The sequence below is a fragment of the Sus scrofa genome, chromosome 14 (assembly GCF_000003025.6).
Source record: "Sus scrofa isolate TJ Tabasco breed Duroc chromosome 14, Sscrofa11.1, whole genome shotgun sequence".
Taxonomy (NCBI): domain Eukaryota; kingdom Metazoa; phylum Chordata; class Mammalia; order Artiodactyla; family Suidae; genus Sus; species Sus scrofa.
The window spans coordinates 125942895-125969735 of record NC_010456.5 but is presented as its reverse complement, the minus strand read 5'-3'; the positions used below and the strand labels follow the sequence as shown (position 1 = coordinate 125969735).

The window sequence follows — 26841 nt, the reverse complement described above, 5'->3', positions numbered from 1 at the left end:
ATAAATTGCCATATATTTTTATTGTTACTCTATAGATCTAACACTTAAATATCTATTATGTAAGCTGAAATACATTTGCATTTAATAAATGAACCTTCTGAATCTAGATGGAATGCTCATTTCCAGAATTAAGGTTCCTAAGGGAGAAAACAAAATTTCTGCTTGTGGAAGCTAAACATAATGCTGTATAATCGATTGGTTCACTTAAAGGCATCAGCCATGCTCCCTTTGATGATAGATTAAGTAAATATGAGAGTAGACAGCACAAACATTATGGGCATTATACAGCATATTGTGGTAAAGACTGAAAATTGGTCATGCTCTAGAGCAAGCAATATGATGAAAGTGCTTTATGAGAAATGCATTTATAAAGAAATTGAGGAAAATGTTTACATTAATTATATAAGTGGTGAATAAATAGTGACATATAGGGTAAATTAAAACCAAAATAGTCTTCAGGCTTTTCCAGAAGCAGGAAAGAGTTCCAGGGCCTTAAAAATAGCTGAAAGTATGCTATAGGTTTATTCTCTATGTAAAGAAAAATCCCATTTGCACATGCATGGAAAAATCCAAAGGGAACAAGAAGAAATTACAATCCCTAACAATTTTCAACAGGGGCAAAAATGATGCAGCTGATCACTAACACTAATCAAATGATTTACAGATCAGATAAGCACGATGGCCTCTTAGTGTTCCTTATCTGTATAAAACAGCATTGAAACTTCAGGATAGGTAAGAGTGTGCTTCCACGTGGCAGGTGCCCTGGGGGTAGATTTCTGTGTTAAACCACACTAGGAGATCAATGACTGTACAAGACTCACATATTGGACTAACAAAGCTAGTGGGGCCAGCTGCTAAAGGAGTGGCTATAGGCCTTTGGGTTACGAAGAACAGATGGCTAGCTATCAATGGCAGCCTTCTTCTCTTCTGATCTTATTTAACATCATCAGTGATCATTAGTTCCTCTACTCCCTACTCCTATAAAGTCAAAAGCAAGGACATTTTTAATCCAATCTAACATAAAGAATGATCTTGTACATGGGTCATATTCATGATGCATGTTGTGGTTACAATCAGACCCCTTAATAAGCTCTTGGTGAACTTTCGAGTAATCTGAATATGCTCCCAGTTGTTACCAATAATTTACTAATTCAGTTTTCCAACCTGCAAGAAGGGACCGACTGTTTGATTCCCTTTCTTAACAAAGATGTGATGAGAACAAATGCTTTCAGCTATTTGGGAGTAAGAAGCACTCTAGAAATGAAGGTGTTCTAGCCACAGCTGAAAGACTCACAGGATCATTATTCTGGGGCCAGTCTGGGAGAATGAATAGACATGAATTTGAACCCAAAGCTGTTACCAATAGCAGGTGAATATGAAAGGCTGTATTTTATTTCCTCTCTATCTATGAGAACCATGTTCCTTATCAAAGTGAATACCAACTCCTACTGCTCATTAAGGCTGTCATGTTTTTCACAGTCTCATCTCCCTTATAATTGAAATTCTTATTTTAACAGCATTATCTTAATGTTATTGCTAGCTATGGGATGTCTTGTGAAGACTGCAACATTAAAGTTAATTTGGCCCTACATCTTTGGTAATGGATACTGTCTGGAATATAATAAACTATAGATACTCATACTTGGACTGAAATATGTCAAGGTTACTTCCCCAATTACTGTAGCTTGTCATATAGGCAGCCCTTAAAGTGGTTGCTTATCATTTCTCACATCTGACTAATCTCATATTGCCTATGGTCTTTTTTGTTAGAGTGGCAAAAATCAGAATTCCTAGTGGTGTGAGGTTACTTTTTCTTTTTTTTTTAATTCTTAATTAAAACCAGTTATGCAGTTCAGTTGAGCTTCCCAGTGAGAAAAATTAGATCAGCATTATAACAAGAATTAAGAAAGTAGTCCTAGGATTATACTCAATATGTAATTTAAAAATTATAATACAGTAAATAAAAAAAATAGTTCAAATGACCTATGCTGTTAACTTAAGTAGCACCTTCCATTAAGCAGACCTGCAATTCTTACAGTTTAATGTCTATACAGTACTATTAGAGAAACTATATACACAATATGCTAATAAAGTAAAACAATCTCACTTAATGAGTTTTTATTCCCATTCAGAGGTGATAATGTTCCATTCCTTATTGAATAAACATCTGGAACCACATACCTAGCAAATACTTTTCACTTTACATATATGTAAGTCAAACCAAAAGACTAATGAAACCACAGAGATAAACACCAGAAATTAATTTTTTAATTTAAACATTTAAAAATAGTTCTTTTCAATACTAATATGATAAATCAAGAGCTCTGAGATTCAATTAAATTTTAGTCTTTGATGCCTGGGATTTGCTGCAAAATAATCACTCACGGAGCTGAGGGAAAGGGGATAAGAGATGAAACCAGGCTGGCCATGAGCTGCCAATTGCTAAAGCAGGGTGATATAATTCATTTCTCTATTTCTATGTATGCTTAGTTTTTTTATTATAAAAGTTAAAAATTAATCTTTGATATTAATATTTTATTTCTTACTTAATGAGTTATTTCACTAAAGAGTGCCTCATAGGAAGCTGGAAAAATACAGCTGTTTTATGAAAATATGTTTCCAAAGTTACATTTCAGGATTCTTATTTTATAGGCATATATCAGATATGCTCTACTCCCAGTTTTTTATTTTATAATATTCCTCAGTTGATGTCTATGTATATATGTCTATGGAAAAACTTAATATTTGAAGGTATGAATACCTTTTAAGAGTACAGGCAGGCCCCATCTATATGGAAAAGAAGTTTAGGTCTCCTCAAAACCAAATACAACAATGATATACTACCATATACTTATTAAAGAAACAAAATCCCCAAAGTCAACAATACTTAGTGCTAGTAAGGATGCAAAGCAACTGAAACTTTCATATGTTGCTGATGGGAATATAAAATGGTACAGCAACTTTGGAAAACTGTTAAAAGTTAAACATACTTTGACCATATGACCCAACAATCTTACTAAGAGTTATTCACCTAGGAGAAATCAAAACATATTTCCATATAAAGACCTATATGCAAGTGTTAATGGCAGATTTATTCACATAGTTCCAGATTGGAAATAATTCAAATGCCCATCACCTGGTGACTGGCTAATAAATTGTGTGCATGCATAAAATGGAATGCCATTGCAGCAATAAAACAAACTATTGATGCCTACCATGACACAGATGCATCCTGAAAGCATTATGACAAGTCAAAGAAGCCAAACATTGATGGCTATATCGTGTGTGGTTCCATTTATGTGACCTTCCAAAAAAGGCAAAGCTATAAGTAAATAAATCAGACCAGTTGTTGCCAGAGGTTTAGGGCAGAGGGATGGAAAGGACTGCAGAAAAGCATGAGGGAATTCATTCTATGTCTAGCTTGAGGTGGTCACTACATGACTGTGTACAATGTGTACATTTTCATAATATACTTTTCTGTGTTTTCCAAAGTTTCTAGAGTGTTTTAATGTTCTAATCAGAGGAGAAACTAACATTATTTAAAAATTAATAACTGATGTTACGACAGCTATACGGCCTTGTAATTCAAGAATACAGAGAAAATAGTTAAATAATGTCAGGAATCTGTTAATCACTTTTTCTCTCAGTATTTGGTAAAAACTGTGCACATGCATTTATGTACCCATACATTTACATGTCATCCAATACAGTGGGAGACTGGAGGTGTTTAGTTGACCAAATATTATGATAGTAAGAGATCATATATGGATCTAACTACAATAAAATCATTATATTATGAATTATACCAAAATTAAACTTTCTTGAATGACTCAAAAGTGTTCTGGCTCAGAGGAAAACATAGGCCAAACACTCTCTGACATAAACGACAGCAACATCTTCTCAGATCCACCTCTTAGAGTTTTGACAATAAAAACAAAAATAAACAAATGGGACCTAATCAAACCTAAAAGTTTCTGCACAGCAAAGGAAACCCTAAACAAAACGAAAAGACTACCCACAGAATGGGAGAAAAATCTTTGCAAGTGAATCAACTGACAAGAGATTAATCTCCAAAATTTATAAACAACTTCTGCAGCTCCATACCAAAAAAACAAACAACCCCATCCAAAAATGGGCAGAAGATCTAAACAGACAGTTCTCCAAAGAAGACATACAGATGGCCAAAAAACACATGAAAAGATGTTCAACATCACTCATTATTAGAGAAATGCAAATCAAAACCCTATGAGGTACCACCTTACACCAGCCAGAATGGCCATCATCAAAAAGTCTACAAACAAGAAGTGCTGGAGAGGGTGTGGAGAAAAAGGAACCCTAGTACACTGTTGGTGGGATTGTAAATTGGTGGAAAGCAGTATGGAGATTCCTCAGAAAACTAAAACTAGAACTACCATTTGATCCAGCAATCCCACTCCTGGGCATCTAGCCAGAGAAAACCAGGACTCGAAAAGACAAATGTACTCCATGTTCATTGCAGCACTATTTGCAATAGCCAAGACATGGAAACAACCTAAATGTCCATCGACAGAGGAGTGGATCCAGAAGAGGTGGTACATATACACAATGGAATATTACTCAGCCATTAAAAAGAACGAAATACTGGCATTTTTAGCAACATGGATGGACATAGAAACTATCATGCTAAGTGAAGTCAGCCATACACTGACACACCAACATCCAATGCGTTCACTGACATGTGGAATCTGAAAAAAGGACAGACGGAACTTCTTTGCAGAACAGATGCTGACTCATAGACATTGAAAAACTTATGGTCTCTGGAGGAGACAGTTTGGGGGTGGGGGGATGTGCTTGGGCTGTGGGATGGAAATCCTGTGAAATCAGATTGTTATGATCATTATACAACTACAGATGTGATAAATTCATTTGAGTAATAAAAAAAAAAGTGTTCTGGGATTTCGTGGTACTTCATCACATGCATGAGTTATAATGCATAAGAGAATGTGGAGTAACAGAACCAGTCTGAGCGAGAAAGAAAGGAGCAGTAGTGGCAAAGGAGACAGGGTAACTAAAGGGGTGGAGAAAATGATGTCATTTCCACAGTAAATGACAGTATTCTAAGACAGTCTAGAGCACTGACTGTATCATAAGTATCTTTGTGTCGTCTGGAATGCCTAGTGTATTCCATGGCACATTTTTTTTTTTTTAAAAAGATTTTTATTTTTTCCATTACAGTTGGTTTACAGTGTTCGGTCAATTTTCTACCGTACCAGCAAAGTGACCCAGTCTTTTTTCCAAATAAATGGGATTATCAAAAGCTGATGTACTTTTATGGAGTTCCCTTTGTAGCTCAGAGGATTAAGAACCCAATGTAGTCTCTGTGAGGATGCAGGTTTGATCCCTGGCCTCACTCAGTGGGTTAAGGGTTAAGAAGGATCTGGTGTTGCCACAGATGTGGAGTAGGTCACAGATGCGGCTTGGATCCAGTGTTGCTGTGACTGTGGCATAGGCCTTGGCTGCAGCCCTAATTCAACGCCTAGCCTGGGAACTTCCATATGCCATGTGTAGGTGCTATTTAGAAAGAAAAAGAAAAAAAAGGTGGTGTACTTTTTATTAAAATGTTCTATGAAACTTCTTGAAATTCAATTTATATAAGGTAAAATTATTCTATTTTGAGAAAGTATTACTTAAAAGTCCCCCAAAACATATACCCGGAGGTCATAACACATCATTTTAAAGAGACATTCAAGGGCCATGTATACAATTCATACTTCAAAAAGTCATATAATTTTGAAAGTAAATATTCTAATGAGAAGATATAAGCAATAACTTAAGTAGGGGCAGTGAGCAGACATATGAGAAATCTCTGCACCACCTTCTTCATTTTGCTATGAACCTAAAGCTGCTCTAAAAAAGCAAAGTCTTAAAAAAAGATATGTAGGTATATAATACTCAATATTTACTCACATAGAGTACATAAATCATTTACTTTCACATTCAGCCTATATAAAGGTACATGTGTGCACACGAACAACACAGAGTTTGAAAAACATTTTCTGATTTGGTCACCAAAAGATTTTGTCCGTTCACTCAAAATCACTATCTTTCGCAAAGTTATGTTTTGTTTGTTTTAATTCTGGGACATTGTGTGTGTATGTTTTAATTCACTAAAGTGAAGTATGGAAGTTGCAATATTAAATGATTAGAACGCAGATCTATTTAATTAAGAATAGACAATAAAAAGGTAAAACCGGGCAGTCCTAATGACTTTATAACTCAAATTTCTTTAAGATCTTAAACACGAATTTTTCCCTCCCTCCTAATTAAACTGTTATTCACAAGAATAGGGATTGTGCTCCTATATTAATCTCTATATTCTCCAATGTTTGACATAAAAGTACACAACAAATGTTAGATTAGTAGGTAAATGATGAGTTAAGTAATTAATTAATCTCAACTTTTTATCCCTTGGGCATCCACATCATAAGGCATAGACCACTGCTTTCCCTATCAAACTTCTTGCTCACACCCCCAGCAAATTTTAAGGATGCTCTCATGTTGGTATCTCTCATTACCATGATTTTCTATCCTCATTAACTTGATTTCCTGTCCTTATTCACTCTGCCAGTATTTAACTCTGAGTGAACCCTGCTAGCTGCTTTCCTCACTTCTGATTCTAGCTTTAAGGGGATGTCAAGACAAAGTCATTCATTGTCCTTACTAAAATCCATGCCAAGTTCCTTTGGGTTTTCATTGCTGCTCAGCAATCCTTTTTGTCACCTTAAGATAGTATTTTTCATTTATTTCTTCCTTTATTCAAGGATTCTTTTTTTTTCAGACTGAAAAAAAAAAAAAATTGAATTCTACCAGACGGGCAAGTTCTTCCATGACAAGGGAATAGCAGAAACAAAGGCAAGAGATATTGGGTGGGGATCAGGTTACGGGGGTGAGATAGCAAGAAATGATGGCATAGGAAGGAAAGGACTGTAGGGTATGGTACAGCACAGAGAGGAGAATTTTCACTGTAAGAGATGAGGATCCCTTGGGGAATTTTTAGAAGGATGATATAATCAGATTTGTAGGGTAGAGAGATCATTTTGGTAGCAACATGGAAAAAAGCCTGGAGGAGGGGGGTCGCTAGAGGCAGGGAGACCAGTAGGAGGGTCATGTATTAAGACCAGGACAAAGATCTTGAGGTTTGAAACTGGAAAACTAATAGGGGGATGAGTCATGAATTTAAGATATAGTCACGTAGGAGCTCAATGACTGATAGAAAACAGAGAAGAGCTGAAGGGGAAATCTTGGATAATTCCAGGTTTTCTATCTTAACCAACCATCATAGCCTTTCCAACAAGTGGTCCACATCTTTTCTATTATTCCTAAGCCTCAACCTGACACTCTCAGCTCACTCTAAGTAGGTGACCTTACTTCTAATATTACCATAAAAAATAAGATGATCAAAGGTTAACCATCACATGGAACTAACTGCTATCATTCCCTTTAATCTTTATTCATTATTTTCTTGTCCTTGCTTATCTTTCCAAAATTAACCCTTACACTTGTCTCCTTGATCCTCTCTCTTTCACCTTTCTTCTGTCCTACGTGCATTTTTTTTCCATTTCAATAATTCTTCTCTCAGAGGAACTTTCTCTTGAACCTGCCAATTTCTTAAACTATCATCTATTTCCTTCCTTCTTTTCCACATTATCGATTTCAAAATAGTTGTCCATCCTTGTTGCGTCCACATTCTCATATTCAACCCAGTCTTCAAGGTCTTATTTGTGCCCTTCAAAAGAAACTACCTCCTTTAAAGTTACCAGTAACTGCACAATTACCAAAATCCATCTCCTCTGTGATCCTCAATGTCATTGACTGCTTATGAAATGGATGACATCATTTGCCACGCCATCCTTTTTTGTCATGGCATACTTTTTCTGAATGCTAGTGGTCCTAAACTTCTCAATTTGCTTCTTTCTCAGCTTGTTATTTGACATTTTCCTTCAACATGCCTCCCACATTTTAATTATAGCAATTTCCCAAGACTTCTATCTTTGATTCTCATTTCTCTCTCCACTCCCAGGACTTCAAGTATGTATAAAGAACTCCCAGCATTTTGATCCTTCCCTCTCTTTGCCTCCTTCTCTATTTTCATATTTAATCAGTTAGTTAGTTCTGTAAAGTCAATCTCTTCATGGTTTTCAATATGTTCGTTCCTTTACATTTTGATAGACATTAGTTCAGGGCCTAACTCGCCAGTTTGTTTCTCCATCTCAATGATTCTTCAAACCAATTAATGCTACAAAATATTGCCAGTATAATTCTTCTAAAATCAACCACACAGTTCTCCTGCTTAAAAAATTTCTTTGTGATCCTTAGCTTCTCGTTAAAATTGACTCCCATAATACATTCCAGCATTTTCTACCTTGATCCCCACAATTCCTTCCTCATTCGGATAATCCTGTCTTCTTATGGTTTCACTCCTTTCTGTCTCTAATCTTTTATTCATATTGCTCACTCAACTCGGTGTGTCTCTTTACTCTTCCTTCATCTCAACACTACTCTGTTCTGCACTTGCTGACATTTTATTTATCTTTAAAGGACAAGAACAACTACTATAGTTTTTCATGAAACATTCAGCAATATATGGAGCTTAGAAATTAATCCTTTTTCCTCTCCTTTGTGTTTTTCACGTTAATTGCATGTCACATTATACGTATATATATAAACACACATATTATACATATTAGAGGTATTTTTCCATCTTATCTTTCCTATTAGTCTGTAAGTTATAGGAAGTTAGAGACAGTATTTTTTCCATATCCATCTGTATTGATCTGCACATAGCAAGTTTGGTAAGTATTTGTTGAATCTGTTTACTATGGTATATAGAATTTCTAAGATTGACTCTCTGTCATGAAATATGGAAAAATAAAATTATTTTTGCTTTTGTTTCCTAAAATATGTTGGAAGTGAGAAAGTCCTTAATAATGACTCCTTCTCCATGAAAAATTGCATATAAACTTTGTGTATTTGATAGTCTGCCCTATTTTACATGTCATTAATGGTTAATCCAGTGTCTTTCTTCATGAACCAAAAATTAAAAGAGGCTTAAAATAAATATGAACAAAATTATAAGGTATAAATATGAACCAAGGTCTCTAGTATGAAAAGTAGAAAACTAATAGCCATGATTAGAAAGAAAATGTATATTAAGATTTAAGGCAAATTTTCAGATTTAATGTCCTAAATTTTGTCCTGGTTGCTATTTTATTTTCTAAGAAAGCAAAGTATGAGAACATATGAAAATGTTTACTTAGCTAAAGTATAACACTACTGGTTTCTTAGATTCTACATACAAAATATCTAGCACTACATTTCTAATATCTGGGATTTAACTTTATAAGATTTCTATTTGATTTAACAGCATTTTATAGAATTCTTACAGTCAGTTATTCCATTGAGGATACGAACATGATCAGATTATCTACTGATGCATGTAATGGAAAGAAGAAAGAAATACCAAGTCAAATTAGTAACTGATTTTATATGAAACATAAGCAAAAAATATATTAAACAGAGGCATAAATTTAGCGTAATAACAACTGCCATAGGGAACTATAACCTAATAAAATATTTAAACAAAAATCAGAAAATAACTATTGCACACTATTAGACACAAAACAAATGCTTCAAGACTATGTAAAAAGTTGGAAAAAAGGAGCCAAGAATCTGGCTAGCTGTTTGTTATTGTTACTGAGTAACCAGTATTAATGAAAATACTAAGGTTAGTTTTATGTTCATGTAGTAAACATTAGCATTTTAACTTATGTACAAGGAATGAGTGTTAAAATGTTTGACAGTACTCAAATATACCCTTGCATACTGTGTGTTCTTAGTTGCAGGAGATATAATCTCTGCACAATTTTTTTTTTTTTTTTTTTTTGGATAGGTCCAATATGTTGTCTGCTTTATCGGAGAGTAGGTGAAGGATAAAGATGGGGGTGGGCTGGAAAGTCAGTCTCTTTTACTCAGAGCTGGAACACTGCCTCCAAGAATTGCTAAAACACATTTATGACTCTCCAATAAATTATACTGTAGTCTATTTTACATTGCCACTTCTTATTTGCAAGATTGCTATATAAAAATATTTTATGCTAGCACTGCTTCAACTGTGATAAGATAATATCGTATCCTTAAGTAATGTATTGTTCTGCTGAATGACAGCCAATATGAATATAGGTGGTCAGGGTTATAAGCCTTTTATATTTGCAAAGGTTTCTGTTTATCACATCAGACACTGTGAGGTGAAACCAGGTTTATCCTTTTGCTATTGTTCATTTTCATCTTTATATTTTTCTCCATCATTGTTTATATTTGTTTTAAGTGATTTAAGATAAGGCCAACCATAAAGTTTTAATACCTCAATGGAAACTTCACATTGTAAAATTTTAATTTTGAAAGTATATAAAAATATAAATATGTATCTTTAACTTTGAACTTCCTGAATTCTGAATGAAAGATGCTAGTAGTATTCTACTTATAAGTACAGTTAACCTAGGGGATTTGTAGAGCTATGTATTAAGAAATGTAAACAGATGACTTTTCTCATGTCAAAACACATTATGACTTCTGATTATATTAATTTAGGACCAGGCAGATTCCAATAATTTAAATATATATTCAGCCCCTGTTAATAGGTTCTGGTCTTACTATGTTAATTCTGAAGAACCAATTGTGTGGGTTTTTTTTAATTTTAACTTTAATTTTTGGGCCACGCCCACGGCATGTGGAAGTTCCAGGGCCAGGGCTCAAAACTGCACTGCAGTTGCAACCTGTGGCAATGCAGGATCCTGAACCACTGAGCCACAGGGGAACTTCCATAATACAGATCATCTTATTATTATTATTATTTTTGGCTGCACCCAAGGCACACAGAAGTGTCCGGGCCAGGAATCAGACCTGAGCCATGGCAGTAACAACACTGAATCCTTAATCACTTGGCCACCAAGGAACTCCAATCATGTTTAATTTTTAATTCATGCTCCATTCAATCATAAAATCCATATAATTCTGTTGAAATTTCAAATCTTAGATTTCTAAATATATTTTTGAAAACATTTTCTGCTAAATGGTCTTGGTGAAGGAAAGTTTTGTTTTGTCTTGATTTAGTTTTAAAAGAAAGCTAAAGAAAATTCTAAATGCAACTGGGAAATTCATATCCTTCCTTACTTGAAGAACCAAATAGGTATCTATAAAAATCTCCTATTTATTCCAAATAATTTTCTTAAAATAAGAAAGTCTTTGTCTTCGAAAGCATTTTTTATGAGGAATGTGCGATGTGACCTGAACACAGTTCCCTCCCTCTACTGCCAGCTGAGACTCTCTCCTTTGAGGCAAATGGCTCCTGTGGCCTGTGGGTGCAACATGGCTTGGGTTCTGAAAAAGTTCCGGTTGAGGTAACTTGTGCCTAATGTTACCCTCTTTGAACGAGACAAGTGCATAGCAACCAGCATGAGGGTCAGGGGAGGGATTTACAGAGACTTGGTCTGGAGAGCTCTGTAAACACCAGGAAGAAAGTCAACCTAGAACCTAACAGAGTATCCTTGGACTCTCTCATGCTCAAGAGGTGGAAAAAAAGTGTAGTAAGTGTTCTGGGTCCTTCCTGTTCCTGAGCTTTAGGGGAGTACACAAACCTCAGTAGGAAATTGGTGGTTTGACTGATTCTAGGCCAGTAACTCATTTTCAAGTAGAGAGAATCCTCCCACTCCTGCTGCCTGTTCCCAGCTCAGAGGTTGCTAATACCGACATCTGGAAGTGGCAACAATGAAAATAACAGGCCAGTGCCAGGAGAAAAGCAGCAATCCAAAAGAAAAGAAAAGAAAAAAGAAAAGAAAGAACAACAAAAAAAGAGAGGACTTGTATCCAGGAACCTAGGAAAACTGAGCTTCTGCTGAAGACAAAGATAATGTAAGTAAGGTCCTCTCACAATAAAATAACGGAATTCTTTGTAAAGAACTGCAGTTAGGAAATGCTCCAAGGCAACTGTCCAAAACTGGAAAGGGAAGCAGAGAGCCCCAAGCAAACAAAAAAGCAGAGCTGCCCTGAGGATAAGGGCTGATATAAGTATCTTTCAAGGTAAGAAAGCCTGAGATCCTGCACTATGCCAGGGACCCTGGAGGAAATGCTTAAAGAAACCAGGTCTTGGTTTCTGGCAGCAGCAATCCTCTTTTGAGGAAAGCATTCTTTATTTAGGTCTCTAGAAAACCACAGATGAAAATCAAGCAAATAGGAGCTCACAAGGATCACCAAACACACAAGGAAAGAAGCCACAGTGACTGAGAGCCCTCAGAAACAAGTGATAGATTGCTTTCTTTCCTTTTTGCTTTTTAGGGCTGCACCCTTGGCATATGGCAGTTCCCAGGATAGGGGTCAAATTGGAGCTATAGCTGCTGGCCTACACCTCAGCCACAGCAGTGCAGGATCCAAACTGCATCTGCAACCTACACCACAGGTCACAGCAATGCTGGATCCCCAACCCGCTTAGCGAGGCCAGGGATCAAACCTGCATCCTCATGGGTACTAGTCAGATTCATTTCTATTGCACCACAACAGGAACTCCGTAAATGATAAATTTCAATTTCTGAGGATTTCAGATAAAATAAAAATAATTAGTTTGGAATAAAATGTGAGGTAATAAAAACTACCAAGTGAGAAGAGACTTTCAGAAACTGTTAAATGGATTTGAAGAAGATCAAACAGAAATTTTAAAAATGAAAAAACCAAAGTGTTGAAAGATATCCAGTGGCTAGGCTAGACATCAGATGATATACTACTGAACAAAGAATTGCAGACCTGGAACAAGGTTCCAAAGAAATAAGCCAGAAGAAACAGAGAGAGGAGATGAAAAACACAAAGCTGAGAGATTAAGAGATTTTGAAGATAGGATAAGAAAGTTTGACATGCATCTAATTAGAATCTTAACAGAGAACAGAGAAAATGAAGGAGAGAAAAAAAATCGAAGGGATAATGACCAAGAATTTTTAGAAGTAAACAAAGACTGGAATCCTCAGACCTAGGAAGCCCAAAAAGGAGGATAAATGCCAAGGAGGGTAAATACAAATATATTTAGGCTTAGGAAAATCACAGTAAAACTGCAGAGCACCAAAGACAAAGAGATTTTAAAAGCCAATGGTAAGAAAAGCTAGATTAGCTACACAAGGATGATAATTACACTGTTAGATGATTTCTCAGCTGCAACAATGGAAGCCAAAAGCCAAAACAATTTTTTTTTTTTTTTTTGTCTTTTTTGCCTTTTCTAGCCTCCATGGCACATGGAGGCTCCCAGGCTAGGGGTCTAATCGGAGCTGTAGCCGCTGGCCTACGTCAGAGCCATAGCAACACCAGATCCAAGCCACATCTGCGACCTGCATCATAGCTCATGGCAATGCCAGATCCTTAACCCACTGAACAAGGCCAGGGATTGAACCTGCAACCTCATGGTTCCTAGTCGGACTCGTTTCCACTGCACCACAATGGGACTCCAAAACAATTTTCATTTAAGCAAACTGTCTGAGTATGGCACTCCTACTGCAAAATAACTTGATGCTTTATAATGTATATTTCCAAAACATTTTTTAATTATAAGCAATGGGGATGGCTCCAAGGCATGAGTGAAACCAAAGAGAGGGACAGCAGGTATCAAGCTAAGAGTTTATCATCAGAGGGGTATGCTTAAGGAATTTCTAAAGATAAATAATAGGAAGATGGAAGTTTATTTCAGAAGGAAGCTCTGAATGCAAGAACAGTGAGCAAAGAATATAGTGACTATAAAGGAAAACCTAAATACATATTGATTTCATAAAACACCAATAATAATAATAATACAATAATTTAATACAAAGGGTGACAAAACTGACAGAACTATAAACTATGACATATAAGATGAAAACAAGATTTAAATTGTTTTTAGGATCTTTTATTGTTTGGCAAGAAGTAGAAATGCTCATTATTTTCAGACTTAAACTATTCGTTAAAATTTTAAGATTAATCACCAAACGAGGAGAAAGAGTATATAATATGCAGATCAGCTGAGGAGAAAAGGAAATACTGATTTTTAAAAATCTTCAATCAAAAGAAGGCCAGCAAAGACGGAAAAATAACTAAAAATTCAGGATAAATAGAAAGCGAGAGTAATATATGAAAATATTACTAAATCAGTTTGCATACAGGAAAAAATAGAGAAAATATAACATTTTTAACAGCAATTTTCAAAAGGGAAAATATTTGTAACAGAAAATTACAAACATTTAATATATGTGATTTATAAATAAGAAACAAAAAAAAATGCTCCAATAGACGAAGAAAGATCCTAAATAAGCTATGAATCATTTTCAAAGTTTCTGTTACTAATCCAGGATTTATTGTGTAATTGGATTACTATCAGTGAATACTATTATAATAGAAGAGGACACAGGAATAATGGTCAATAAAATGAACTAGGAGAAATACAAATGGTTAAAGACAATATGAAAATATTCGATTTTACTAGTAATAAAAAAATCTGATGGAAAATATAACATTTCATCTATCAAATTAACAAAATTGTTTTAAAAATGCTCTTAAAACCATTTTTGACAAGGATGCAGGAAAACAGGAATCCTCATACTTTGTTAAAGGTAATTTGAGTAAGAACCTTTCTGGAAAGTAAGCAATCTATCTCAAGACAAGATCCATAAAAAGTCATAATTTTTGATCCAGCAGTATATCTTTTATAGGTTAGGATCAAGAATTATGTACAAACATTAATTAGAGACATTTATAATAGAGTGACATTAGAATCAAACTAATTGAAAATAAAACAGCCAAATAAATTATGTTATACTACAAAATGACATGGCATTTTAAAATCAAACTTAGAAGTGCAAAATGTTCTTATCATATTGAGTGAGAAAAACAGAATGCAAAATCACATATAGTCTATACTCTCAATTTTGTTAAGAGACATGAATGTGAGAGGAAAGGAAATAAAAATCCTGGTAGTGGATATTTATGGGTGGTGGGATTATGGAATATTTTAAATTGAGTATTTTTTCATTTTTCTACAGTGAGGATTTATTACTTTTATAAGAATACTAATGATAAATGTTAATAAAATAATTAAAATATACACTCTGAAAAATAAGAAACCCAGGAAATGCTCAGACCAGCCACTGGAACTGCTGTCCATGACAATGGCAGGCCAGGAATGAAATGCTAGAGGAGCTGCTGGCTGTGCCCATCAGCAGAGAATGGGGCTCACACTGCTCTGGGAGCAAAGCCAGCAATGCTCTTAACATGAGAGATGCTCACTGTATCTGGCCTTGATTTAAACAATGTGCCTGTCACCTTTTTTTTTTTTTTTTAATGCAGTGTGCTAGGCTGAACTGTCTCAATTATTCATGACTATATGAGCACCCGGAATCAAAGAATACTACATAAATGTTAAGTAACTTTATGCTTATAAATAGCTTTATAAGAAAAAGTATTCCATAGACGTTAGGTCCTAAGATGTAGTCACAGTTGAACTAAAATCAGCGTATTTAAGAATGGTGTGAGGAGAAACTCCTGAGCCAATCTGAGATTCATACCCTGTTCTTGCTCTACAGGTGACCAAAGTGTGATCTTGAACAAAGGTCTTCAGTTCATAGGGCCTCAGTTTCTTCAAGAGTAAATAGAACAAACAAAATCTGCTTTCTATTTCATAAGACTGACCTAAGGCTTAAGTGAGATTGAGATAGTACATGAAAATGAATTTTGGAAAACAGTATCTTAAACTCAATTTAAACATTTCCTATGATCCTATGAAGCTCAAGGTTCCTATGATCTAGGAAGCTCAAGTTCAATCTCCTCACTGTGACACATAAATCTTCATTACTACTGTTAGGAAAGCACTCTCTAGTACTTGCTTGACAAATACCCAAGTACTAATCTTGTAGATTATAACTCAGTGGTCATCTACATTTTCAAAAATTGAAATGTGAATAAATTAATTAGCATGGGTTAAAAGGTTAATAGGACAGTCCAGAATATGTACAATATGCATAAGAGTTTTGTTCCCTAAAACAGAAACAATACTTGAAACATTCATTTTGAATAACTAGGAAAATTTCAAGCCTCCAAATATGCAGTCAATATGAGGGTCTAAAAATTAAGGTAAGTCATCTCCCCTACATTTTATACTTTCACTTTATTGTTGCTTTTATTTGTTTCTTGTTTTAAAAAAAAGCTGTGCCATTACAGAAGGAACAACATGGAGACACAAAAAAGAATAACCCATATAAAAATCCACCTAGATACAACTATTATTAAGAATGATACTGTGAGAAAAAAGAATATTTACATGTAAGTGTAACTGGGTCAGCTTGCTATACAGTAGAAAATTGACAGAACACTGTAAACCAGCTATAATGGAAAAAATAAAAATTATTATAAATGAAAAAAAATTTATGAGACTAGATTTTTTTAATCCTTATCAAAAGGTAGACCACAATATATATATAATACCATTTTGTAAAATGTAATAAATTACCCCAAAAATCTCTATTTTTGGTCATTCAAGTGCTTTCCAGCTTTTCAGTATTAGAGGTAGAAGGTTGAGAATAGCTTGCTAAAAAAATCAGAAATAAAAACAAAAACAAAGAATAACATCCCAGTAAAAACTGTCAATGACACTTGAGGACTCATATCAGTTTATAGAACTGCCAACTCCTTCCCTCCTCCCTTTCTATGACTCTCTCTCAAAAAAAAACCAAAAAACCGTAAATAGAGAATATATGATTTTAACATCATCATCATTTCAACCTAAAGGGCTATAAATTGTTTGTGATCTAACTGTATGCTACACTTTTCGTGCGGCAGCAGCTCTAACAAGCCCAGCCAATTTAAGTCATTTGAGGAGCACTAGGTGCTTTGACCTCAGTTTTTCATGGTTTCTATTAGTTACTTAAGAAAAGCATGTATTTTGTTGTTTGAGAAGATTAAACTAAGAGAGAATGGAATGGTTACTCTTCTCAATGAGTAAGCACAAGAGCCTCAGAAGTTCTAGAGCTATTACTGTGCCAGTTAAAGAGAGGAAATCACGTCCCCTCCTTCTCCTTGGACCTTACAACACCAAGTCACTAGAAAGACTTTCAAAAATGAGAACACTATACTCATAAGACTTTAAAAACATACTCCAGGAGTTCCCGTTGTGGCTCAGTGGTTAACGAATCCGACTAGGAACCATGAGGTTGCTGATTTGATCCCTGGCCTTGCTCAGTGGGTTAAGGATCCAGCGTTGCTGTGAGCTGTGGTGTAGGTCACAGACGGGGCTTGGATCCTGTGTTGCTGTGGCTCTGGTGTAGGCCGGCAGCTACAGCTCCAATTAGACCCCTAGCCTGGGAACCTCCATATGCCACGGGTGTGGCCCTGAAAAAGGCAAAAAGCAAAACAAAAGGAAAAAACAAAACATACTCCAGAATCTGACCACTTCTTATCACTTCTACTGCTACAAGTCGGGCTTGTCACCATTACTCTTGCTTGGGTTCCTACAGGAGCCTCATAACAAGTTTCCCTGCTTCTATCCTTGCCCCTGCTAACAGAAACTCTGGGTCGATTTCTACTCCCTCAGTTACCATGTCAGTTTTCTGCTGACTGCAATGACAAAGCCTTTATTTCTTTGTCTAAGGGCTTTCTCTGGCCTCCTGGGAAGTGGTCTTCAACCAATGACTGTAGGGAGCTGGGGAATAAATGGTCAGCTCCTTGGCCCTGGTGCCTGCAGTCTGACACGTATTTTTCCCTGACTCCCAGAGTGTCCCCTATGGGTTTCAGCCCTCATTGTCCACAGTGATATTGGCTACTATTCACTTCCTCTCTCAAGGTTCACTTCTCCATCAGCATATTCTTCAGTCTCAAATGAACTAAATCCTTGCCTCAGTGCCTACTTCTCAGGAAACCATAACATGATATGCCCCTTCAAACTATTCTCAACCAAAAATGGGTTGATCCATTTAGAAACGGACTGTGTCAGCCCTCTCTCAAAAGCCTGCAACTGGCTCTCTCCTCTTCACCTAGAATTAAATACCAAAATCCTTACAAAGGTCTTCAAAGCCCCATATCGGCCTCCTCCAGCACCTGCTCCCACCCTCTGCTTGCCCTCTGCTTGCCATTCCATGAACTTGCCTGGCATGCCTCACCTTGGGGCCTCTGCTCTAGCCATTCCCTTAGCCAGGAACACTTTTTCCCCCTGGGAATCTGCTGCCTGGTTAACACCTTCACCTCTTTTAAGTCTTGCTCAACTCTCACCTTCTCATGAGGTCACCATGACTACTGCCCTACTCAAAACAGCACACTCTTTGTCACCTGTTGCACTGCACTTACCATCTCTTAACCACTTACTTCCCACTCTTTGAAATATAAACTCCATGAGGACATGGTCCTTTGTTGTGTTCCTGGATGTTTCTCAAGTGCTTGTAACAGTGCCTGACATATATGGAGCACTCCATAAAAATCTCTTCAGAAATTTCCATAAATTATCATGTTATTGCTTGGCAGAAGAAAACGATAAATAATTACTAGATGGGTCATAAGGTCACAATAAAAATAACCAAAATAACTGTCTTTTGAAGACAAGTTTTTTTTTTTTTTTTTGTCTTTTTGCTATTTCTTTGGGCCGCTCCCACGGCATATGGAGGTTTCCAGGCTAGGGGTTGAATCGGAGCTGTAGCCACTGGCCTACACCAGAGCCACAGCAACGCTGGATCCGAGCCGCGTCTGCAATCTACACCACAGCTCACGGCAATGCCGGATCGTTAACCCACTGAGCAAGGGCAGGGACCGAACCCGCAACCTCATGGTTCCCAGTCGGATTTGTTAACCACTGCGCCACAACGGGAACTCCTGAAGACAAGTTTAAAACCAACTAAAAATTGTTTATATATAAATTTATATTCTAAATGAATTTATTAAACTTTAATAATGTATTTCAATTTGTTAATTTATAAAAAAACAATGATTCAGACTTCTAATAGATAATAGAGGGTTATTACTCATACTATAATTTTTTTTTTTTTTACTCACAGTTTTACACCTAGGATTTATACAAAATTCCTGTGAAGATGGAGTACTCCTCATTCATTAAAAATATAATTAATTTATACTTAAAAATTTTTAGGAATACATCTATTTTGTAGAATAGTAGAACATTTTGGCATATAGTACAATTACCTAGAGATGTATCAAAAGTAATTAATTTCATATTATACTTACATTCTCTCTCTGACTATACAGATGTGGAACTCAGAATGGCCCAAAAGAGCCCAGTTTAATTTAAAAGAAATATATTCCTTAAATAACCACATTATGAATATTCGATGAATATTTACAGACTAGTAATAGCCAGCTACCTTATGACTTTGTGTTGAATTTAATTCCTGAATTTTAAGGAAAAAAAACAAAAGCAGAGGAACTTTAAAATTACTTGGATTTTTTTTTTTTAGGTTTAAAAAAAGTTCTTAATGTTATTTCAGAATAGGCTAGGCTTCAGAATTCACTGTGTAAGCAAATTCAATAAACCACATCATATTAAGTTACGTATTTAAAAAAAAGATTTGGAGCAGCTTCTAGTGTACTGCGACAATGGAAAATAAATCTCATATAAATGTATATATATATATATATATATATGTACACATATGCATGTGTATATTAGCAAATAGATAACTTCCACTTAGTAGTAATTATTACAAAATGCTAAGCAAAGGAGAAAACAAAATATTATTTTAAACCTTATCTTTCTACCTCTATTATTTTCTAAAGTATGTCAAAGAAAGAAATTAGCAGTTAGCTGCTGAAACTTACTTCCGATGTTTAATTTTTACAAGTAAACAACTTAAGCTCTAAAAAGTGTATAAACAACATTTCAACTTGAATTTTTTAAAAAATTCTAAGTTGTCATAGTTCCCATCATAGCGCAGTGGTTAACAAATCCGACTAGAAACCATGAGGTTGCAGGTTCAATCCCTGGCCTTGCTCAGTGGGTTAAGGATCTGGTGTTACCATTAGCTGTGTGTAGGTCGCAGATGCAGCTCGGATCCCGCGTTGCTGTGGCTCTGGCGTAGGCTGGTATCTACAGCTCCGATTAGACCCCAAGCCTGGGAACCTCCATATGCCGCGAAAGCGATCCTAGAAAAGGCAAAAAAAAAAAAAAAAAAAATTCTAAGTTGTCAACTTACTTGAGATCATTTGACATATATGGATATAGGGAATTTTAAATATCAGAAATAATAATTATTTATCAAGATGAAGGAAATTTGATGTGAATTTTTATTAAGAAGGATAAAATGAGTCAATTTATGAAACTACCACCTTAATAAAATAAATGTTAATTTACTATATATTCTCCCAAATTGGTCTACATATTCAGTATAGTCCCTATGACAGTTCTAGCAAAAGTCTTTGTAGAAATTGACAAACCTATCCTGAAATTCATGTGAAAATTCAAAGGACCCAGAAGAACTGAACAATCTTCAAAAAGAAGAAAGTTGGAGGACTCATATTTTCTAATTTCAAAACTTACTACAAAACTGTAGTAATCGAGATAGTGTGGGACTGTCATATGACAGACCTACAGATTAATGAAATAGTTCTGAGATTACAGAAATAAATTCTCACATTTACGGCCAGCTGATTTTCAACAACAGTCCCAAGATCACTCAGTGGAGAAAGTCTTTTCAATTAGTAATGAAAATTTACCACACGACCCAGAAATTCCATTCTTAGTTACATACCCAAAAGAAATAAAAACAAAACTTGTACACAAATATGGCATAGTAGCATTTTTCAAAATATCCAGAAAGTAGAAACAACCCAGAAGTCCATCAACTCTTGAGTACAAAACCAAAACGTGCTATATCAATAAAATCAAATATTATTTATCAATAAAAAGGAATGAATACTGACACCACAGCACGGATGAAATTGAAAACACTCTACTAAGTAAAACAAGCTAGGCATTCCCATTGTGGCTCAGCGGAAACAAATCTGACTAGTATCCATGAGGATGCAGGTTTGATCCCTGGCCTCGCTTAGTGGCATAAGCATCCGCCGTTGCCATGAGCTGTGGTGTAGGTTGCAAACACGGCTCAGATCTGGCATTACTATGGCTGTGGTGTAGGCCAGAGGCTACAGCTCCGATAGGACCACTAGCCTCAGAACCTCCATATGCTGCGGGTGCAGCCCTAAAAAGACAAAAGACAAACAAAAAAAAGAAGCTAGACAAAAGACCACTTATTGTATGATTCCATATATATGAAATGGAATGAAAATATACCAGAGGAAAACTCACAAAGACAAAAAGTAGATTAAGATTTGCCTGGAGCTGAGAGGAAGGGCCGCGGAAAATGTGTGTCTGTGGGGGTCCCTGCTAAAGGAATGGGGTTTCTTTAGCGGATGATGAAAATGTTCTAAAATTGACTTTTGGTGATGTTTACACAACTCTGTGTAAATGAAAAACCATCAAATTTTACCCATGTCATCAAATGGGTGAATTGTATGGTATATAAATTACATTTTAATAAATTTATTTCTGGAGTTCCTGTGTAGCGTGGCAGAAATGAATCTGACTAGTATCCATGCGGATGCGGGTCTCACTGGTCGATCCCTGGCCTCACTCAGTGGGTGGGGGATCTGGGGTTGCTGTGGCTGTGGTGTGGGCGGCAGCCACAGTGCCAATTCAACCCCTAGCCTAGGAACTTTCATATTCTGCAAGGGCAGCCCTAAAAAAAAAAAAAAAAAAAAAAAGCAGAAAAGAAATAAATTTGTCTCCAAAATACCAACAGTATTATACGTTGATAAATAGGACCTGATTTCTAGATAAAAAGGGCTTTCTAAATGGGAGTGTGCAGGTATGTATTTTTCTTCTTTGAAATTTTGAATTTAAGTCTTGGAAAACAAATGATACAAAAGAACTAGAGGCACATCAATTCTTCATACAACTGAGTAAAAATAAAAGTGAGAAAATAATAACACCAACATTAGCATAAATCTTTATGGAATACAAAGCGCTTGCGCTACGATTCTGGGGCCAAAAACTGACGAGCTGGAATGAGCCAATTGTCCTCTCCCCTGAGTTCAAACATAGCGATAACACAGACAAGTCTGAGGATGGATGACTCTCGGGCCATACTCAGCAATTAATACAAAATCTTCAAGAACCCCTTGGAAAGATATGCTATGGGGCAAAAACGCAGCAGAATCAGGCCAGTGCCAGCCCAAGGCTGGGAACTAATGACGAGGAGCTCTAGAGCCCAGGGATGGTGAGGAATCCCTAACTCCACATGCAGGAGCCTGGACAGCCCCGAAGCATTCACTTCTCCCCACGTCAACCGCTGACCTGGCAGTTATATCAGAGAGAGGCTACCATCTGATAAGAATGATGCGTGGGAAGGAGGTACTAGACAGAAAGTTCCTACAGTGAAAGGGACACCCGTGGCAATTGAGCAGCAGTGCCTGAGCCCAGGCTATACACCACGACCAGCTTCCTCACCTCCAACAACTAAATTATTTATAACAGCACAATCTAGAGCCAAGGATTTTATCCCTAGTCTTAAGTGGCTCTTGATTAAAGGAAAATATGGTTATAGAATAAAATAAGAGTGAAAAAATAAGACTGTAAGGATCATGAAAGAAAGAGAAAAATAAAAGTCTACACTAAAGGATGCCAAATATAACTATAATAAGTGGTTTCAGGAAAATAAGGAGGATATTAGAAATATGAATCATACACAAGCGGTTATGAAGAAAAATCATTTGCATGTATTAACAACAAAATATGTAATTGTTGAAATGAGTGCATTAAAGAGCAGAAAAGAAACAATCTAAGAAAAAATTGGTATACTCTAATACCAGGTGAGGTGTGTTCCTAGAGGGATCAGGAAGAGATTAAAAAAAAAAAAGGAAATAATGCAAGCTAAGAAATATATGTGGTAAAAGAAATAATAAGAATATCTAATAGGAATTCCGGACGGAGAGATAATTGAATAAGAAATACTTCAAGAAATAGTAAAAAAGATTAGCCAGAACTGTACAAAGTTATAGGTCTGAAGATTTAAAGGGTGCATAGAGTGCCAAATAGGACCATATTTACATATCAGAGAGAAATTTAAGAACACTGAAAAACACGAGAAAATTCTGAAAGATTCCAAAAGGAAAATGGAGCTCATTTATAAATGAAGAATCGAACTGACATCAGACTTGAGATAATGAAATAACTATCTTTAAATTTTTGAAGAAAACTTTGAAACAAAATTTATATCTAATTAAACTGTCATTTACACATGTGAGGACAAAATAAATATACTGATAGGCATTTAAGGTCTCGAAGAGTATGCTACATAAAGTTTTTCTTTGAAAAAAAAATCTTGGAAGATTTATTTTAGTGAAAAATGAAAGAAATGTATGAATGTATGTGTCTAGCAAACTATTAGACACAGAAAGTAAAGAAGGGTAATGAAAATTCACTTGTTTATATATGTTCTGATGCATAAAAAAGGGCATCTAGAATATCTGGTCCAAAGATTCCAGGAGATACTAACATAGGGTGGGAGAAACAGAGAGAGTTGAGAGCATGCTATAGTAGTAGCTGTGTTTGAGATGGGCAGGGCAGAGTTTGCACTGAAAAGCCTTAGACAATGACAGGGAAAAATAGCCATTCTCTGAATCTTGATAAGTAAGAGATAACTACCAGAAACACAGAAAGAGGATTTGTCACACTATTTAGAAGAAGAAAATAAATTTATCCAAAAGAACCTAAAGGAAGAAGGCTTGTAATAACACCACCACCACCATCACCACCAACACACACACACACACACACACACACCCAGAGCTGCTACAATGAGGCTTGGTAGAACAGTAATTATTTTCAATGTAAATAGATTGCATTTACCAACTGAAAGAAGGACAAAGTGACTAGGAAAAGAAAAAGCTAGCAATCTTTTCAACAAGGGATGGGTATGAAGCAAAAGGATCCAGAGAAGTGGAAATAAAGGAATAAAAGAAGGAATACCAGGCAAATGCGAGCAAAAAGAAAGAAGTAGAGCTTTTTAAACGGCAAAATAAAGTGTAAAAACATCAAAATAATAAAGAAGGAAATAAAATATGGAAAAAATAAAAGTAATTATGAATGCATATACATCTGACCATACTTTCTTCAAAACCATTAAGCAGCAACTGACCAGCCATGATGCCACAAACATGTTTATTACATTTGTTCCTTAAGTTTATGAGTTTTGCAGTTCTCTGATTATTCCTCTGCCTCGTTGGCCTATGTATGTATTGTTTACATTCATTTTTCTCTTGTGACTTGAGTTTTAGCAGGTGAGGAGAAAAGGGAAGTTAGATTCAAATAGTTCAGGTTTTCTATTTGTTAAAGATTTTGTACTAAAGTTATTTGAAACTAAGGACCAAAATGAAATCAGAGCACTTACTGTAAAATTAGAAATTACTTTTCCTGAAGTAATGGAAAATATATCCATAAATTTTCTAATGTTTTAAGCTTCCATGGAAACTTGTGATCTAGAGTAGTAGTACATAAAAGGTAAAAAAAAAAAAAAAAGAGAGAGAGAGAGAAATGTCCTCAAAAACTGGTCCTTTGTACAGCATCCATGAAGCCTGATTCGGCTTTTTTTTTTTTTCCCCCAAATAACCAAAAATGCTGTGGACAAAATCACATATTTGCACCTAGGTATTTGGAGGAGTCTATTTTTATATTCCTTGCTTTCCTGAAGAAAAGCAAAGACTGAAAATAGAAACATGAAGTTAGTCACATACAGGCACTATTAAAAAAAGTGATTAAAATATTTCAACTGTACGGTATTTTTTATATTTCCTGATTAACCATCGTACCATATATGACATATAAATTTAAAAATAAGCATACAGTAAACTTACTATGCCTCAAAAATGCTTTGATTAGTGATTAACCACCATCTGTGAATTTTTCCCCTTTGGGGGTAATTACTTCAGAAACCATGTCATGCATTATTTCAGGATTCTAATACTATATTTCCTTGCACACAATCGCTTCTCTTTCAGCATACTCTATTTCCACTTCTGCAATAAAAGAACATACTAATACCACCATAAAATAAAAATATTCACCATATTCTACAATTCTCAACATTTGAAAAATGAAACTGCAATTAAAATTCAACTCCTCTCCACCCACCTTTTATAGCCAGCTTCGTTAATAAAGATAGATGTGAATTGCTACCACCAGGGCCACTGGGAGGACTAAATACAGGTGCTTTGTTTCTTCCATCACACCTATATCTTAAACTCCTTCTGCTCCTATCTATCAGGAAGAGGCTGCCAGGTGAGCAGTCTGTCACTCTCGCCTAGGCTAATAGATTCTCCAGTGCTTTTGTTACAGCTCACGTCAGACTATTAAAACCATGTGCTTTGAAAATGGCATAACATATGTAGCTGAATCTTGTCAACTCTAGATAGTCAAACTCTGGCTTCACCAGCAGATGCGGGACAGAGCAGTAATATACATATGCAAATCACCATGGTCCCCTCTCCTCGCCACTGCCCTACCTCTAATGACCCCCGCAGAAGGTCTGTTTGTTCCGCTGCTCCCACTTCCAGGGCCACATCAACAGAAGCAAAGGGACGGCTTGCCATCTGCTGTCGTTCTCGAAGCAGTTGCTGGAAGGCATGGAAAATAATTTGTTTTAAGACACATTAAATTCAACAATATCAGTTCATTTGTAATAAAGGGCATTCAACATGTAGAAGTCATCTAATACACACTAATACACACGTCCATATCTAGATCACTAAAAACAAAAATCCATGGCCTGGGTTATATTTCTATAGTGGTTTTAAATGTATGGTGCCTGACTTCCATCCCATAGGCCTCACGAAATACACTGTGAAAACTTCAGGTAAGAGGTACCACTTAAGTAAAAAGCGCTATTACAGTGATGGCAATGCCAATTTTTCACACTCAAAATAACTCATGCTTTTGTCTTAGCTGAAAGCAAATAACAGTAAAAATGTTTAAGAAAAGATAATGAAAAGTTGTCAAAATGCATTAAGAGAGATTAAAGGACCATATACCTGCCAAGACTAAGTCTTGTAAGTCATCAAGATCCCCTGTCAATTGCTATGGAACCAGCAGGAATTGTTGCTGGCAGTGTTTTAACCTTATTCAAAGCCTCTGTGTTCATTACTTAAATGAGAAATGATTAGTAGGTTGCAAAACATGTGTGCCAAGTCTTCTAAAGCAACTCCCAGATACTTGTTTCTTTCTCCTGTGGCTCTTCTGGGCTTTGCCCAAACTAAAACCAATAAACCAGCAAGTCCCAACCAAGTATCAAGCTAATTTATATTTCTGCCTTTCCTTATAATTATAATATTCATTAAGTCATGATAAGAAAAAATTGATGATGATATTGCAATTCTTGCCCTTCTCATTCTATACAGCTAATAAAATTATTATTAAATATTAAAAGTGGATGAGCATGCAATTAAATACTCTTTCAAATGAGAAGAAACCATATCATTGAAGGAAGGCAAAATCCTTGAAGACAATGAATGGCTTCATTATTCACAGAGGTTTCTAAAGATTCACTGGCAGTAACTTAAAACATTAACAACTGGTCTTTGAATGCAAATGTATGTAGCACTGAGCTGCATCATTCATAAAATTCCCTTTTAGATGATGAAGGAACACAGCCAATACCTGTGGCAGTTTATTATTTAACACTTTTATTTAGCATTTGTGACACAGCGGTGGCAGTGCTCATGAAATGAGCATCTAAAATATAATTTAAGGCCTTG

At 35.8% G+C, this 26841-nt stretch overlaps 1 protein-coding gene across 3 annotated transcripts in view; it reads right to left on the bottom strand.

The window, feature by feature from the left end:
• ATRNL1 (attractin like 1) overlaps positions 1-26841 on the bottom strand; it is a 776870-nt gene that overhangs the window by 213670 nt on the left and 536359 nt on the right. For 2 of the 3 annotated variants that reach the window (XM_021074415.1, XR_002338976.1), the window contains one exon: positions 25594-25704. In XM_021074415.1, the coding sequence (XP_020930074.1) occupies positions 25594-25704 (111 nt within the window). Of the gene's footprint in view, positions 1-25589; positions 25705-26841 lie in introns of those variants that run through there. The other variant, XM_021074416.1, reaches the window with a different exon arrangement.